The sequence below is a fragment of the Oryctolagus cuniculus genome, chromosome 14 (assembly GCF_964237555.1).
Source record: "Oryctolagus cuniculus chromosome 14, mOryCun1.1, whole genome shotgun sequence".
Classification (NCBI taxonomy): Eukaryota; Metazoa; Chordata; class Mammalia; order Lagomorpha; family Leporidae; genus Oryctolagus; species Oryctolagus cuniculus.
Genome location: NC_091445.1, coordinates 34,068,925 through 34,080,534, shown reverse-complemented (window position 1 = coordinate 34,080,534; position 11,610 = coordinate 34,068,925). Strand labels below are relative to the sequence as shown.

The 11,610-nt window shown below is 40.2% G+C and overlaps 1 protein-coding gene across 1 annotated transcript; it reads right to left on the bottom strand.

Annotated features, from left to right (window-relative positions):
* Positions 1-715: 715 nt before the first annotated feature.
* LOC100352335 (olfactory receptor 2Y1B-like) lies at positions 716-6,906 on the bottom strand. The gene is made up of 2 exons (XM_051853901.2): positions 6,846-6,906; positions 716-2,037 (listed from the first exon to the last, which is right to left on the bottom strand). The coding sequence occupies exon 2, from the start codon at positions 2,030-2,032 to the stop codon at positions 1,064-1,066; it is 969 nt and encodes a 322-aa protein (XP_051709861.2). The 5' UTR covers positions 2,033-2,037; positions 6,846-6,906; the 3' UTR covers positions 716-1,063.
* Positions 6,907-11,610: the final 4,704 nt, after the last annotated feature.

Here is an 11,610-nt window from a genome sequence, read left to right as displayed (position 1 = left end):
TAATAAAATGATACATATAACACCACAAAGCTGTTTCAGAGGCAGTCCAACCCATGTACTGGCTCTTACATGGACATTTTGTCAAAACAACTCATTCATTTGACCCACATTTTTTGGTATTTATAGAATGTTAAACTCATTTTTAAACAAATGAGTGATTATTTAAAAAGGACAAAATAGTGCTTCCTGTAAATCATAACTGTATGTAGTAGCATGATATGCAACCACTTCCACTTTGAAAGGATATGTTCTCAAAGGCTCTGAGCTATGTCTCAGGCAATTAGGGTGGACTTGCATCCTATATTGGGCCATAAAGTAATAGCACATCCTGGAAATGCCTATGTGAATTTGAAACTATGTGATCAGTTATCATTTTCATGACCACAACATTTATAAACCTTGTTACATCCCCCACAAATATATCCATTGTTAAAATATCTCTTCTGGAGCTAAGTTCAATACTATAAAACATTTGACAAATTCTATAGCTTTGAACTGAATGGTCATGGTCATGTGATTCTTTTCATTTCTAATCGTAATTACTGGTAGGGTATATAGTCCTTGTTTATTCATTATTCTCTATTCTTTGCTTTTGTTTTACATGTGTTTCTCAATGATATATGAGCATTCTATTGTATGTTATGGACTAAATCCTCTAAATTCAAAAGACCTTATCATTTTAATTGTGGTGATGTGAAGATACGGAGATGATATAGAATCTGCTATGGCCATAAAGCTACTTAATAAATACAGCAAAATATTATCAGCATTATTATAACAACTTTATATATTGTTGATGGCATTTGAATAAATTATTGTTCATTGAGACTAAAATCCATTAATAGTTGGATGCAGATTTGCTTGCTGGTGAGAAATTCCCTGGCCACAAGTTTCTTTCAGAAAAGGTTAAATGTTCTTCTGATAAATTCCCTTCTTGAGGGAGTCTTGGGAATAGTCAGGGAACATAGTGGATATTCTAATCCACCTAGAAGAAAAGTGAAACAAGTGCAGTTAAAGGAAGCAGAGACTGTTGTGTCTCCTGTGATTGCCTCACTTGTCCTCCCTAAACCTGCTCCTTCCCTACCACCTTCCTGATTGCTTTCTTCACATCTTTGTTTCTCAGTGTGTAGATCAGGGGGTTGAGAGTGGGTGCCAAGATCATGTAGAGTACTGCCAGTGCCTTGCTCTGGTCCTGTGAATAGTTGTCCTTTGGTTGCAGATACAAAAACATAATGGTTCCATAAAAAAGTGAGACCACAATCAGGTGGGAAGCACAGGTCCCAAATGCCTTTTTCCTGCCCTCTGCAGAACGCATTTTCAGCACTGCTTTGGCAATGCACACATAAGAAGTCAGGATGATGGAAACAGGCATGCCCAGGATGATTAGCCTAGCAATAAACATTTTGGACTCCGTTGGGCCAGTATCCACACAGGACAGCTTCACAATAATCAGCAGCTCACAAAAGAAATGATCCACACGCCGATTTCCACATCGAGGCAGTACCATGGCCATCGAGGACTGCAGAAACGAGTTGGCAAAGCCAGAGGACCAAGAAGCTGCTGCCAGGAAGTAACATAATGTAGGGTGCATGATGGAGGCATAGCGCAGAGGCCAGCAGACTGCAACATAGCGGTCAACTGCCATCACTGCAAGGAGGACACACTCAGTGGAGCCAAGTGCCAATGCCACCCAGTACTGGACCATGCAACCAGCATAGCTAATCTTCTTGCTGCCTCCCCACATGTTCACCAGCATCTGGGGCACAATGCTGGTGGTGAAGCAGAGGTCGAGCACAGAGAGGTTTCTGAGGAAGAAGTACATGGGTGTGTGGAATCTAACATCCAGGATTGACAGTAAGATGATGGCAATGTTACCCACAAGGGTTACACTGTAGAATGTCAAAACAAAGAGGGAGAGGATCACCTCCAACTTGGGTCGTTCAGAGAAGCCCACTAAGATGAAATATCCACCTGCACTATCATTGGTTGTTTCCATCTCCTCTTCAGCACCTATCATTGAGGAAGATCCCATGTCATCTGTAACAAGATATAAGGATGATATGTGAAAAATGAATGCATTTAATGGATTTATTGGACAAGCATGGGCCCTGGATATGATCTTTATTATAATTTGTTTTTGTAACATTTTTCCATTGTACTTCCTCTTGCCATTTTATGAAAATACTAGTAGATGCACTGCCTTTATGGTAACAAAGTATTACAATTATTTTAATTATAAAATAATTACATTTACTAATGTGAATTCTGATATCATGAGTATTAAAAACTTAGAACAGGAGTCAGCATTGTGGCACAATGGATTAAAGCCCCAGCCTGCAGCACTGGTTTGAGGTCTGGCTGCTCCACTTCTGATCCAGCTCCCTGCCAACGGCCTTGGAAAGCCTTAGAAGATAGCCCAAGTGTTTGGGCCCTTGGATGCACATGGAAGACCCAGAAGAACTCCTGGCTTCGGTTCAGCTCAGCTCTGAGTGTTGCGGCCATTTGGGGAGTGGACCAGTGGATGGAAGACCTTTCATCTTTTGCCTAAAAATAATTGCAGCAGCCCAGGCTTAGCTAGCTCCCCAGTGTAGCAGATGCTGGCATTTCCCCTTGGACTTTGCGCAAGATGAGGGCCTGGCCTACCTTGCCTCTAAGAACTATAAAATTCTGAAGTCTCCAAGTTGCTCTTTTGAACCCTTTTACCTGGAGGCCTCTTGAAGTGAGGGAGCAGGAATTCTCAAAGCACCCTTTCCTGTTTATAGGGATGGTTTTCTAAACACATTACTACTGTTTCCCAAATGAGTCATCATAATTCTGTCTTCTTTTTCTTATGCCTGTTTCATTTTTTCCAGTGGAGGAAGTTACTCTGAGTGAATTATCTAGGCATTAAGAAACTATTTTAAATTTTTCTTAAAAGCTCAACAGGATGTCTCTTTAATGGTTTAATGGTTGTGTCAACTATAAGACAGAGAGTGACACATTTTAAGATACTGGTTATTATGCACAAATCATTGTGATCCCTCAGAAAGAATCTTTTTGGAGGTAGCAACTGTGCATGGCTCTGAGTAAAATAAAAACATAAGGTGACAGATCTCAAATAAGCATGTAAGAGAATAAAGGAATTTAGATATTTATTTTCAATTTAAATTGCACATAAAAGTATCAAGAATAAAATCAAAAGGTTGATATAAGTTGATGGCAAATCTGTCAGTAAGGCAAAAGGTTATGTCTGCACCTGTGATTAAAAATTTCCCTTTGATTCCTCTGTGACTTCTGCAGTTGTTTCTCCATTATTAAACAGCAATTCTACATACTATTGACTTCAAAACAGGCATACATGACTTTTAAATAGCTTTGAAATATCCAGTTCTTTCCAAATTTTATTTTCCCCTCCATGAATCATGCTGAGTTGAAAAAGAACTTCTTAGTAAATCCCAGGTTTCCTGCCTGCAATAGCATCTTCTCTATCCTGGTGTGTAGGTCCTCAACTTACAATCTTTCTCAGGCTCACGATTGCTCAGACACAACAGCATTATGAGATAGTAAAAACTGGGTGCTGGTGTGCATTCAATGTATTTCAATGTTCTGTACAGTCTGCTGGCTTCTTTAGGGAAAATAGCTGAGTAAATTTGGAAGGGAATTTTACTTAGTATAAAGTTGAATAATTTTGAATAATCTATACCTAAATTGAAAATCAAAAATGAAAAGTAGAGGATGAGAAAAGACAGAGGAGGAGGTAATGACTGAGGTAATTTGAGGTTCAAAAGAGGCAAGAAGGTTGCAGAAAGGATGTTGCACAAAAGCCAATTTATAAGTGAAAGATTGAGTTCCTAGTTGCTCAAAGATTGGAGTCCGGAGATGAAATGTATATTAGTCAGAAAATGTTATTTTTTTCAGTATTAATTTTCTAGCAACTGCCAAATATCTGGCAAGTTTCAAGTGTATATTCAGATAAAAATATATCTAAATATCCCATTACATTGTCTTCTAATGAAATCTGGACCCCTCCTATGTTTTAATCTACATAAAATATTTTTTATTTGGATTTATGAAAAAGCAACTGGTATCTCAAAGCTGGTGTTCAACCAAGAAACTAATGAACTGGAGATGAATATTAAACTTTTCTCTCCAGTTTCTACTCCTCGCACTTCTTATCCTCCTTCATCTCTGCCTACTTCACATGTCCACCTTACCGTTCTAATGTCTGTAAGCATTTGAGATTGAATCCCAGACATCTGCCTGAACTTAGGTCTTGCCATCATGTGACTCAACACTCAAGGACTGTAGGTTTCTATGTTCTTTGTTGCAAAGTAGTTCATATTTTTGCTGAAAGGAAGCTTAACATTTATGTTGAGGAAGTCTTGTTACTATGTCTTTAAATACAAGACCCAATTATAGTAAAAGCTTTAGAAATCTACTTTTAATTCCTTAAAGTCATGACCACTGAACTTCATAATGAAACAAGAACACAGAGAAGATACTAACATATTCATCTATAACAGACTAATTTTCCTATACTATGTCAAGTATGACATAGAAGTAGAGAACCCAGGGCTACTACTTACACCCCCTTTCATTTTCTACTGGGCAATGTCGTCTTTACAGAATCTCTATCTATTCTACGCTGGGAGATTGAGATGAGAAGAAAGATTCAATTGCAAAAATAAGAGGATTAATAAAAACAAAATGAGTTAAGTACTCAATGATTTCAGAAAGGTTGCTAAAAAGGAGTTAACTGATATGTGATTTCATAAAGGTAAAAAAAAGAATGAATGAAGATGATACTTGTCATAATCAAATATGAATTAGGGACCAGTGCTGTGGGGCAGCGGGTTAACGCCCTGGCCTTAAGTGTCGGCATCCCATATGGCCGCTGGTTTGGGACCTGGCTGCTCTACATATGATCCAGCTCTCTGTTATGGCCTGGGAAAGCCGTAGAACATGCCCCAAGTCCTTGGGCCCCTGCACTCACGTGGGGGACTCAGAAGAAGTTTCTGGCTCCTGGCTTCGGATTGGCACAGCTCTGGCCATTGTGGCCAATTGGAGAATGAACCATCCGATAGAAGACCTCTCTCTTCTCTCTGCCTCTCCTCTCTCTGTGTAACTCTGACTTTCAAATAAATAAACAAATCTTTAAAAAAATAAATTAATCTATTAAAAGAATCTTATTTGTATTAACTAATTTAGAATACCTTAATAATGCTGTGATGGAGAGTTTAGAATATTTAATATGAGTGGTCAGTGCTGTGGCGTAGCAGGTAAAGCTGCCGCCTGAAGTGCAGGCATCCCATGTGGGCGCTGTTTGAGACCCAGCTCTTCTACTTCCTACCCAGCTCTCTGTTATGACCTGGGAAAGCAGTAGAAGATGGCTCAGGTCCTTGGGCCCCTGCACCTGCATACGAGACCCAGAAGAAGCTCATGGCTCCCGGTTTCAGATTGGCACAGCTCCAAGTGTCATGGTCATTTGGGGAGTGAACCAAAGGATGGACGATCTTCCCCCCGCCTCGCTGTCTCTCTCACTGTCTCTGTCTCTCTCTGCCTCTGCCTCTCCATAACTCTTCCTTTCCAATAAAGAAATGAATCTTTTTTTAAAAGGAATATTTAACATGAGATCTAGGGATTTCTCTTTAAATACTGACTCAACAATCAATTACTTGTGGAAACCTGCCATGGTCTTTAATCCTATGGGTATTCATTTACTCATCTATAGTGTTATAGATGAGTTATCTTTTTTAAAAGATTTTTTTATTTATTTATTGATTTGACAGACAGTGTGTGAGAGAGAGACAGAGAGAAAGGTCATCCTCCCGCTGCTTCACTCCCCATGAGGCCACAATGGCCGGAGCTGCTCCGATCTGAAGCCAGGACCCAGGTGCCTCCTCCCAGTCTCCTATGCGGGTGCAGAGGCTGAAAGACTTGGGCCATCCTCCACTGCTTTCCCAGGCCACAGCAGAGAACTGCACTAGAAGAGGAGCAACTGGGACTAGAACCGGCGCCCATATGGGATGCCAAGGCCGCAGGCAGAGGATTAACCTAGTGAACCATGGGGCCAGCCCATAAAGTTATCTTAAAAAATGCAAAATATCATATATGTAAAAGTTAAAATGAAATGTTATTCTTTAACTACTTACAATTATCTAATACTTAAATGCTACTCTAAATGAATAGTAATAATAGTAATTACATTTCTGAAGTGCACACTACAGGCTTAGAAATGTATAGAGTGCTTTGAGTACATTTACATAATTTGATATTCCTATGTAGCACTGTTCATATAAAAGTTTCATTTTATTGAGCATGGAAATAAAACTTACAGTGACACAGTCCTAAAACCAAGGTCATGTCTTCAGTATTATGCTAGAACTAAGACTCAGAATCAAAACTCACTGGTTTGAAAGCTCATGATCACTAAATTATCACACACCAGTGCCTGCACTATTTTAGGTAGATGTGCATATAATCCCTTTGTATTCATGTCTCCCTGTGCCTCACACATAAAAGGAAGACACTTAGTGAAATTTCACTGAGTGGAAGGTAGAAATAGAGCTACCAGAGTGTAAGGCATTCAATAAAACATCTGCCTATACTCATTGTTCAGAATTGTAGAAAACGGGGATCATGTGTGAATATGTGTGAGTACACACACCCGCACACACACATACTATACACACACTGAAGTGCCTTCTACCAAAAAAAAGTATAGCTTCCTAAAGCCTTGAAAGTACTCACGATCCAGTTTTATGCTGACATACGGTCTAAACTTGGCACCATAAACAGAATCATATTTTGACTTTTCAGACCCTCTCAGCATCCAGAAAAGATTGAAAACAAAGGAAGACACTTACCTTTATAGGGACTTGTTAATATAACATGTTGAAAGTCACATTCTTGTCATGGTCCCCTTACTTGTGGAGAAAGGAGAGAGGAGATTATGTTAGGGCTCTGCAAGACACATGGGTCTTGCCATCAAAGGAGTCAAAAAGCAGAGCTCTTATTCTAGACAGTTTATCAAACCTCACATTGTGCAAAACCAATATGCCACAACAGCAAAATAGGACCAGGGAAACAAACTGAGACTTAGCAAAGCAACTGGGGCTTTTCTTTGCTTCTTCTTCATGTTAATTTTCCTGCTTCAGGCCACAAACCATTTTAATTTGTCTCATTTTCAAAAACGTTGTTTGCACTCAGACCATATCCTCATTACCTCACGCATGCACACACTCTCTCTCTCTCTCTCTCTCTCTCTCACACACACACACACACACACACACACAAAACCCTTGGTGTGGGGACCAGGTGATATACTGGTATCTTTTTTTAAAACAATCTGTGATGGATTGTAGGGTGATGTTTAGGATTTCTATTGGCTAAGGTAATAGTTGGCACCTCTTAACTGAGTCTGTCTACTGTGTCCAAAGACTGAAAAGACATTGATCTAACTGAGGGGCTGGGAGTTTTTTCAGTCTGTCCCAAAGACTTGCTTTATCATTGTTGAGAGTTTTTATACTAAAGTGTCCAGGGAACTGTGAGAAGGAAAATGATCTCACCTATCAGATACACAAGCAACCTACTTGTTTACTCTGGAGTAACAAGTAGTTTTTTGTTACTAGGAAGTTTGCTCTAAATGAAGCACCCCAAAGTGATCAATTAGTGAAGAACAGGGAAGGACCCTGGAGAAAAGTAGGTAGCAAGGAAGATGAAGTGGCGGGGGAATTAAAGCTTGTTTGTACATACACTTAAATTTTAAAATGTCTAGCTGAATCAATGTTTTATTAAATTCTTAGTAGTATTTATATGATCATTAGCATCTGATTAATTCAAGCATAAGGAATACTAATATATCAAAGGCTTTTGGTGGACAGTGGAAAAGTAGAGGCAAAAAAAAAAAAAAAAAAAAAAAAAACAGGGGCCAGCGCTGTGGCATAGTGGTTAAAGCTACCGCCTGCAGTGCTGGCATCCCAAATCGGCGCTGATTTGACTCCTGTACGCTCTACTTCCAATCCAGCTCTCTGCTGTGGCCTGGAAAGCAGTGGAAGATGGCTCAAGTCCTTGGGCCCCTGCACCCATGTGGAAAACCCGGAAGAAGCTCCTGGCTCTTGGCTTCAGATACGCACAGCTCTGGCCGGCCTTTGTGGCCATCTGGAGAGTGAACCAGTGAATGGAAGACTTTCTCTCTCTCTCTCTCTCTTTCTCTCTTTCTCTCTCTCATTGCATCTGCCTTTATAACTGCCTTTCAAACAAATACATAAAATTTTAAATAAAATAAATAAAAAGTAAAAACAAAAACAAAAGGAGAGAAGACACCCTAGTTTTAATAATGTGCACATTAGTCCAGCACCGCGGCTCACTAGGCTAATCCTCCGCCTGCAGCACCAGTACTCTGGGTTCTAGTCCCGGTTGGGGCAAAGGTTCTATCCCGGTTGCTCCTCTTTCAGTGCAGCTCTCTGCTGTGGGCCTCGAAGACAGTGGAGGATGGCCCAAGTGCTTGGGCCCTGCACCTGCATGGGAGACCAGGAGGAAGCACCTGGCTCCTGGCTTCAGATCAGTGCAGCACGCCGGCTGTAGAGGCCATCTCGGGGGTGAATCAATGGAAGAAAGACCTTTCTCTCTGTCTCTCTCTCACTGCCTATAACTCTACCTGTCAAAAAAATAATATAAAAAAACTCACTAACTCTGCCTGTCAAAAAAAAAAAGTACATTTTAAAAAATTGTTAATATAATAATAATTATAAATACATAATATATATAGTAATGATTCTTGGTTAAATTTACACAGCTAATACAGTTTGGCAAAAAACAAAACCAAAATAAGGTTGCAAAAGTATATTCATTTTTTCATACATTTAATTTATTAAAATTAACTCATTAATTAATTAATTAAATTATATTATTTTATAATTAAATAAGTAATATATAATTAAATTAAGTGATAAATTGATTTGATGGGATTAACATACTTTTCATTCTCATATAAACAATTCTTCTGTATGAAGGTTAGGGAGATAATATTCAGTAATCATATAGACACCTAATGTTTTAAAAATCATTTGAATTCAATAAGTATTTTTATTTATTTTTCAAAAAAATTTAAAGATTCATTTATTTTACTTGAAAACAGAGTTACAGAGAGAAAGAGAGAAGAGACAGAGAGTTAGAGATCTTCCAACCACTGGTTCACTCCGCAATTGGACACAATGCCTAAGGCTGAGTGAGTCCGAAGCCAAGATCCAGGAGATTCCTCTGGGTCTCCCCTGCCAGTGCTGGAGCCCAAGCACTTGGGCCATCCTCTGTTAATGATCCAGGCAATTAGCAGGGAGCTAAATTGGAAGTGGAGCAGCTGAGACTCAAACCAGTGCCCATATGGGATGTTGGCATGGCAGCCAACAATTTAACCCACTATAACACAGGACAGGCCCCAATATTTTTATTTTAAAAAATTTAAAAATCAAACTAAATATAGTCACAATATTAGGTATTTACTCAACTGATGGAAAAATTTATATCCATACAAAAACCTACATAAGAATGCTTTTTTTTTTTTCTGACAGGCCGAGTGGACAGTGAGAAAGAGAGACAGAAAGAAAGGTCTTCCTTTTACCGTTGGTTCACCCTCCAATGGCTGCCGCGGCCGGTGTGCTGCGGCAGGTTCACCACGCTGATCCGATGGCAGGAGCCAGGTACTTATCCTGGTCTCCCATGGGGTGCAGGGCCAAAGGACTTGGGCCATACTCCAATGCACTCCCTGGCCACAGCAGAGAGCTGGCCTGGAAGAGGGGCAACCGGGACAGAATCCGGCGCCCCGACCAGGACTAGAACCCGGTGTGCCAGCGCCACAAGGCAGAGAATTAGCCTAGTGAGCTGCGGCGCTGGCCAAGAATGCTTCTAGCAGCTTTATTAATAAATGCCCCTAAATGTGATGGAGAGAAGAATGAAAGATTTTAGTATGAGAGGGGAGGTTGGGGGAAAGTGTTACTATGTTCCTAAATCTGGATACATGAAATACATGAAAGTTGTATAACTTAAATAAAATTTTAAAAAGAAAATAAATTTAAAAGAAAATTAAATAAATGCCCCAAATGTAAACAATAAAGATTATTCTCCAATAAACTGATGAATAAGAAAACTGGAGGGTTTATCAAGCCATGGAAAGACATGAAAGAATTGCTGCAAATGACCAATAGAGACATAAAAAAATGCTCAAGACCACTAGCAGTCAGGGAAATACAAATAAAAACCACAAAGAGCTTTCACCTCTCTCCATTCCATCTGACTATCATACAAAAATCAAAACACGGAGGAGGCAAGATGGCGGAATAGGAAGGGAGCACACTGATAGTCCGGGGAGAGACAGTTTAATAAAAGTGGAGATACTGCAGGTTCAAGGAAGAGTAGGGGAAGAAACAGCAGAAGAAACTCTTCCGGAATGCGTGATTCACAGTGGACCTGCGTGGAGAGCGTGGGAGCCCACAGTTCAGGACACCAGCAACAGACTCAACACACCAGCGCCAGAACACGAGGTGAGCCGAACCTCAATAGCCTGAGACACCGGCAGGCAAGCGGAAAGAGGAGACTAGAGGGAATGACCCGAGGGGGAAAAGTTCACCAGGCTAACTAGAAGAGAGAGAGAGAGAAAAAAAAAAAGTGACTGATACAGACACCGGTTTCTCTCTCTCCACTCACCTCTCAAAGGCGAGCAAGACAAAGAGCAGGCGCCATCTTGGACATACGTCATAAGCAGAGTGACCCCAGGTCTGCACCGGCCCTGAGCCTAGCAGAAAAACCGGACTCTGGGTGGGGTGAATAAACAGAAAATTAGGATCCAGTAAATTTGTGGTGCTACTGAACTGAGACTGTGAAAAAAGAGACAGTGGGGGAGAGAACTCACAGAATTCACATGAGTACTCTCCAGAGACGCTACAATTCCATAACTTTGGCAACCCAGTGGGAGACTGAAGGAGAATTAGAGCCCACTCTGAGGGAAGAACAGATTCTTTGTGTGGTCTTTGGGAAAGAGCTTCTGATCTCTGGCTCCTATGGGTATATCATTTGCCTGCTAACTACCTCCAACTTCGTTCAGCTGTGTGGAATTACTTCCCTTTTGAATAAAAAAAGAGAGAGAGAGAGAGAGAGAGAGAGAGAGAGAGAGGTCTACCATGCCTAACCTGGGAGTGTCACCTTTGGCACACCAAACAGAGCTCTCAGGCCACACCCATCTCAAGCCCTAAGGCTCCATCAAAAACAGTCCACTTAATCTAGAGTCATAGTATAACAAGAAAAAGCACCACAGTGAAGAAACAAAATATCTCCAATATGCCAAATAACAAACGCAAAAACCGAGGTAATAAAAACAAGGAAGTCACCATGACGCCCCCAAATGAAAAAGACACCCCAATTCAACATTATGAAGATGATGAGATAGAAGAAATGCAAGAAGCAGATCTCAAAAAATTGATAAGAACATTAAGAAGTTCTCAAAAACAAATTGTTGAACTACAGAAATCCTTAATGGACAAGATAGAAAATCTCTCTCATGAAAATGAAATACTAAGGAGGAATCAAAATGAAATGAAACAACTAGTACAACAGGAAACTGTGATAGTGACGAGAAAT